This window comes from Chiloscyllium punctatum, chromosome 36, assembly GCF_047496795.1.
Source record: "Chiloscyllium punctatum isolate Juve2018m chromosome 36, sChiPun1.3, whole genome shotgun sequence".
Taxonomy (NCBI): domain Eukaryota; kingdom Metazoa; phylum Chordata; class Chondrichthyes; order Orectolobiformes; family Hemiscylliidae; genus Chiloscyllium; species Chiloscyllium punctatum.
In genome coordinates, this window is record NC_092774.1 from 49,291,669 (window position 1) to 49,297,668 (window position 6,000).

A 6,000-nucleotide genomic window follows, 5' to 3' on the forward strand; every position below is an offset into this window, starting at 1 on the left:
AGCACTGAGGGAGGGGAGGGTCAGTGCTGAGGGGGGGCCGCAGGGTCAGTGCTGAGGGAGTGAGCACTGTCGGACGGTCAGTGCTGAGGGAGTGGGCCCTGTCGGAGGGTCAGTGCTGAGGGAGTGGGCCCTGTCGGTGGGTCAGTACTGAGGGAGTGGGCCCTGTCGGAGGGTCAGTGCTGAGGGGAGTGGGCACTGTCGGAGGGTCAGTGCTGAGGGAGTGGGCACTGTCGGAGGGTCAGTGCTGAGGGAGTGGGCCCTGTCGGAGGGTCAGTGCTGAGGGAGTGGGCACTGTCGGAGGGTCAGTGCTGAGGGAGTGGGCACTGTCGGAGGGTCAGTGCTGAGGGAGTGGGCACTGTCGGAGGGTCAGTGCTGAGGGAGTGGGCCCTGTCGGAGGGTCAGTGCTGAGGGAGTGGGCCCTGTCGGGGGGTCAGTGCTGAGGGAGTGGGCCCTGTCGGAGGGTCAGTGCTGAGGGAGTGGGCCCTGTCGGAGGGTCAGTGCTGAGGGAGTGGGCACTGTCGGAGGGTCAGTGCTGAGGGAGTGGGCCCTGTCAGAGGGTCAGTGCTGAGGGAGTGGGCCCTGTCAGAGGGTCAGTGCTGAGGGAGTGGTCCCTGTCGGAGGGTCAGTGCTGAGGGAGTGGGCCCTGTCGGAGGGTCAGTGCTGAGGGAGTGGGCCCTGTCGGGGGGTCAGTGCTGAGGGAGTGGGCCCTGTCGGGGGGTCAGTGCTGAGGGAGTGGGCCCTGTCGGAGGGTCAGTGCTGAGGGAGTGGGCCCTGTCGGAGGGTCAGTGCTGAGGGAGTGGGCCCTGTCGGAGGGTCAGTGCTGAGGGAGTGGGCACTGTCGGAGGGTCAGTGCTGAGGGAGTGGGCCCTGTCGGAGGGTCAGTGCTGAGGGAGTGGGCCCTGTCGGAGGGTCAGTGCTGAGGGAGTGGGCCCTGTCGGAGGGTCAGTGCTGAGGGAGTGGGCCCTGTCGGAGGGTCAGTGCTGAGGGAGTGGGCCCTGTCGGAGGGTCGTGCTGAGGGAGTGGGCCCTGTCGGAGGGTCAGTGCTGACGGAGTGTGGGCCCTGTCGGAGGTCAGTGCTGACGGAGTGGGCCCTGTCGAGGTCAGTGCTGAGGAGTGGGCCCTGTCGGAGGGTCAGTGCTGAGGGAGTGGGCCCTGTCGGAGGGTCAGTGCTGAGGGAGTGGGCCCTGTCGGAGGGTCAGTGCTGAGGGAGTGGGCCCTGTCGGAGGGTCAGTGCTGAGGGAGTGGGCACTGTCGGAGGGTCAGTGCTGAGGGAGTGCCGCACTGTCGGAGGGTCAGTGCTGAGGGAGTGGGCCCTGTCAGAGGGTCAGTGCTGAGGGAGTGGTCCCTGTCGGAGGGTCAGTGCTGAGGGAGTGGGCCCTGTCGGAGGGTCAGTGCTGAGGGAGTGGGCCCTGTCGGAGGGTCAGTGCTGAGGGAATGGGCCCTGTCGGGGGGTCAGTGCTGAGGGAGTGGGCCCTGTCGGAGGGTCAGTGCTGAGGGAGTGGGCCCTGTCGGAGGGTCAGTGCTGAGGGAGTGGGCCCTGTCGGAGGGTCAGTGCTGAGGGAGTGGGCCCTGTCGGGGGGGTCAGTGCTGAGGGAGTGGGCCCTGTCGGAGGGTCAGTGCTGAGGGAGTGGGCCCTGTCGGAGGGTCAGTGCTGAGGGAGTGGGCACTGTCGGAGGGTCAGTGCTGAGGGAGTGGGCCCTGTCAGAGGGTCAGTGCTGAGGGAGTGGGCCCTGTCAAGGGTCAGTGCTGAGGGAGGGGGCCCTGTCCGAGGGTCAGTGCTGAGGGAGTGGGCCCTGTCGGAGGGTCCAGTGCTGAGGGAGTGGGCCCTGTCGGTGGGTCAGTGCTGAGGGAGTGGGCCCTGTCGGTGGTCAGTGCTGAGGGAGTGGGCCCTGTCGGAGGGTCAGTGCTGAGGGAGTGGGCCCTGTCGGGGGGTCAGTGCTGAGGGAGTGGGCCCTGTCCGAGGGTCTCACCCCAGGTTCTTGGTGATCTTTGCCAGCAGATCCGGTTTCTCCTTCTTGACAAAGGCCATCACATTCTGGTAAACATCACAGATCTTCACCCCTGTTCGAGAGAGAGAGAGAGAGGGGGGAGAAGGGGGGTCAGAGGGGGGGGGAGAAAGGGGGAGAGAGGCGGGGGGGGAGAAGGGGGAGAGGGGGGGGGTAGAAGGGGGGACAGAGGCGGGGGGGAGAAGGGGGAGAGAGGCGGGGGGGGAGAAGGGGGGAGAGAGGGGGGGTAGAAGGGGGGACAGAGGGGGGGGGGGGAGAAGGGGGGACAGAAGGGGGACAGGGAAAATTGAGAAACTCTTCAGTGAGGTCTGGGCCAATCAACACAAATAACCAAGGCCTTCCACCCCATCAGACTGATGCTAGCCCACTGAAAGGATAATACCAGGCAGATTCCAGTCATTCCCTCCCAAAGCCCAGCAATGAGACTCCCGATCGATGGGAGACTGGGATACAAGGCATCACTGAACAGCAGGACATTAACAGTAGGAGGCCATTCAGCCCCTCTCCCTCCCTGCTCCAGCCTGTTACACAGGAACAGGAGGCCATTCAGCCCCTCCTCCTCCAGCCTGTTACAAAGGATGAAGCCATTTAGCCCCCTCTCCTCCTCCAGTCTGTTACACAGGAACAGGAGGCCATTCAGCCCCTCATCCCAACCTGTTACACTCTTAACACAGGAGTGTCGGGGCTTACAGGGACACGGAGTATGTGTAGGGGGTTACAGTGGGACAGAGGGTGGGAGTCAGACACACACACACACACACACACATGGGGGGGGGGTTACAGTGGGATAGAGGGTGGGAGTCGGAGACACACACACACACACGGGAGTTACAGAGGGGGTGGGTGTGTGTGTGGGGGGTTTTACAAGGGGAGGTGTGTGGGGGGGTTATTACAGAGGGGTGTGTATGTGTGGGGGGGTTACAGAGAGAGATGTGTGTGGGGGGGGTTACAGAGGGAGGTGTTTGTGTGGGGGGGTTACAGATGGGGGCGTGGGGGGGGCGCGCGGGGTGTGCGCAGCGGGGTGGGGGGGGGGGGCGTGCACGCGGGGGGGGTGGTGTGCGCGCGGGGTGTGCGCAGGCGGGGTGGGGGGGGGGCGTGCACGCGGGGGGGGGGGGTGGTGCGCGCGGGCAGGGTGCGCGCGCGCGCGTGTGTGGGCTTGCGCGTGTGTGGGCTTGCGTGCGTGGGGGGTGTGCGTGCGTGGGAGGTGTGTGTGGGGGGGGGGGTGGTGTGTGTGGGGGGGGGTGGTGTGGGGGGGGTGTGTGGGGGGGGGGGGGAGGTGTGTGTGGGGCGGGAGGGTGTGGGGGGGGGGGAGGTGTGTGTGGGGCGGGAGGGGTGTGTGGGGGGGGGGTGGTGTGTGTGTGGGGGGGGGTGGTGTGGGGGGGGGGTGTGTGGGGGGGGGTGTGTGTGGGTGTGTGTGTGTGGGGGGGGGGGTGTGTGTGGGGGGGGGTGTGTGTGTGTGCGGGGGGTGTGTGTGGGGGGGGTGTGTGGGTGTGGGGGGGGTGTGTGTGGGGGGAGGTGTGTGTGGGGGGGGGTGTGTGTGGAGGGTGTGTGTGGGGGGGGTGTGTGTGTGTGGGGGGGGTGTTACTGAAGGTGGAAGGTACTGACCGTCCTCAGTGGAAGGGTCAGTGAGTTCTCCGAGTGGCCATTCTGCCCGTCCCCTCCCTGAACCGTACTCACCAGATTTCATCTCCTTGAGCAGCTCCTCCTCCACGTCGAGCAGGAAGTTATATTTTTCCTGCATTTCCTGGGAGGGGTCGACCATCAGGGTGCGGACAATGTTCGAGCAGTACGACTTATAACGGATCCCCATCGCACACGTTATCGCTCCAAAATGCATCCGGTTCTTATCACTGGGGAGGGGACAGAGAGGGAACAGTCAACAGGTCCCTCTACACCCACCCAACACTCCGGGAGGGACAGCACGGGGTTAGAGACACAGTACAGGTCCCTCTACACCCACCCAACACTCCGGGAGGGACAGCACGGGGTTAGAGACACAGTACAGGTCCCTCTACACCCACCCAACACTCCGGGAGGGACAGCACGGGGTTAGAGACAACGTACACCTCCCTCTACACCCACCCAACACTCCGGGAGGGACAGTACGGGGTTAGAGACAACGTACACCTCCCTCTACACCCACCCAACACTCCCGGAGGGGACAGTACGGGGTTAGAGACAACGTACACCTCCCTCTACACCCACCCAACACTCCGGGAGGGACAGTACGGGGTTAGAGACAAACGTACACCTCCCTCTACACCCACCCAACACTCCGGGAGGGACAGCACGGGGTTAGAGACACAGTACAGGTCCCTCTACACCCACCCAACACTCCGGGAGGGACAGCACGGGGTTAGAGACACAGTACACCTCCCTCTACACCCACCCAACACTCCGGGAGGGACAGTACGGGGTTAGAGACACAGTACACCTCCCTCTACACCCACCCAACACTCCGGGAGGGACAGTACGGGGTTAGAGACACAGTACACCTCCCTCTACACACACCCAACACTCCGGGAGGGACAGTACGGGGTTAGAGACACAGTACAGGTCCCTCTACACCCACCCAACACTCCGGGAGGGACAGCACGGGGTTAGAGACACAGTACACCTCCCTCTACACCCACCAACACCTCCGGGAGGGACAGTACGGGGTTAGAGACACAGTACACCTCCCTCTACACCCACCCAACACTCCGGGAGGGACAGTACGGGGTTAGAGACACAGTACACCTCCCTCTACACACACCCAACACTCCGGGAGGGACTGTACGGGGTTAGAGACACAGTACAGGTCCCTCTACACCCACCCAACACTCCGGGAGGGACAGCACGGGGTTAGAGACACAGTACACCTCCCTCTACACCCACCCAACACTCCGGGAGGGACAGTACGGGGTTAGAGACACAGTACACCTCCCCTACAACCCACCCAACACTCCGGGAGGGACAGTACGGGGTTAGAGACACAGTACACTCTCCCTCTACACCCACCCAACACTCCGGGAGGGACAGCACGGGGTTAGAGACACAGTACACCTCCCTCTACACCCACCCAATACTCGGAGGGACAGTACGGGTTAGAGACAGAGTACAGCTCCCTCTACACCCACCCAACACTCCGGGAGGGACAGCACGGGGTTAGAGACAGAGTACAGCTCCCTCTACAACCACCCAACACTCCGGGAGGGACAGCACGGGGTTAGAGACACAGTACAGCTCCCTCTACACCACCCAACACTCCGGGAGGGACAGTACGGGGTTAGAGACACAGTACACACCTCCCTCTACACCCACCCAACACTCCGGGAGGGACAGCACGGGGTTAGAGACAGAGTAAAGCCCCCTCTACACTGTCCCCCCCATCCCAGGGACAGGGACAGCACGGGGTTAGATACAGAGTAAAGCTCCCTCTACACTGTCCCCCCTATCCCAGGGACAGGACAGGCGCGGGGTTAGATACAGAGTGAAGCAACCCCCTCCTGGGGGTGGGGGATTACCTGACCACACTGAATTTGAGGTTGTAGACACCCCCACTCTGGATGATCGGGGGGTAACACATCTCCACTGTGGAGGGGTCAGCTCAGCCAAGTACTTCTTATCCTCAATGGCCTTCTCCACTGACTCCGCGAGCTTACTGTGGCGGACCTTCTACAGGGGGGGGGGAGAGAGAGAGAGAGAGAGAGAGATCAATCACACCCTGTCACTGACAGCACCCCCCTCCACTAACAACCCCGCGAGAGAAGGGGGGAGAGAGAGAGAGAGAGAGAGAGATCAATCACACCCAGTCACTGACAGCACCCCCCTCCACTAACAACCCGGGGAGAGAAGGGGGGAGAGAGAGAGAGAGAGAGAGAGATCAATCACACCCTGTCACTGACAGCACCCCCCTCCACTAACAACCCCGCGAGAGAAGGGGGAGAGAGAGAGAGAGAGAGAGATCAATCACACCCTGTCACTGACAGCACCCCCCTCCACTAACAACCCC

At 63.3% G+C, this 6,000-nt stretch overlaps 1 protein-coding gene across 1 annotated transcript in view; it reads right to left on the bottom strand.

The window, feature by feature from the left end:
- The window catches only part of LOC140460084 (FACT complex subunit SPT16-like), a 30,859-nt gene that overhangs the window by 24,684 nt on the left and 175 nt on the right, over positions 1-6,000 (bottom strand). The window contains 4 exon segments of the mRNA XM_072554486.1: positions 1,971-2,061; positions 3,684-3,856; positions 5,513-5,597; positions 5,600-5,663. Of these exon segments, the coding sequence (XP_072410587.1) occupies positions 1,971-2,061; positions 3,684-3,856; positions 5,513-5,597; positions 5,600-5,663 (413 nt within the window).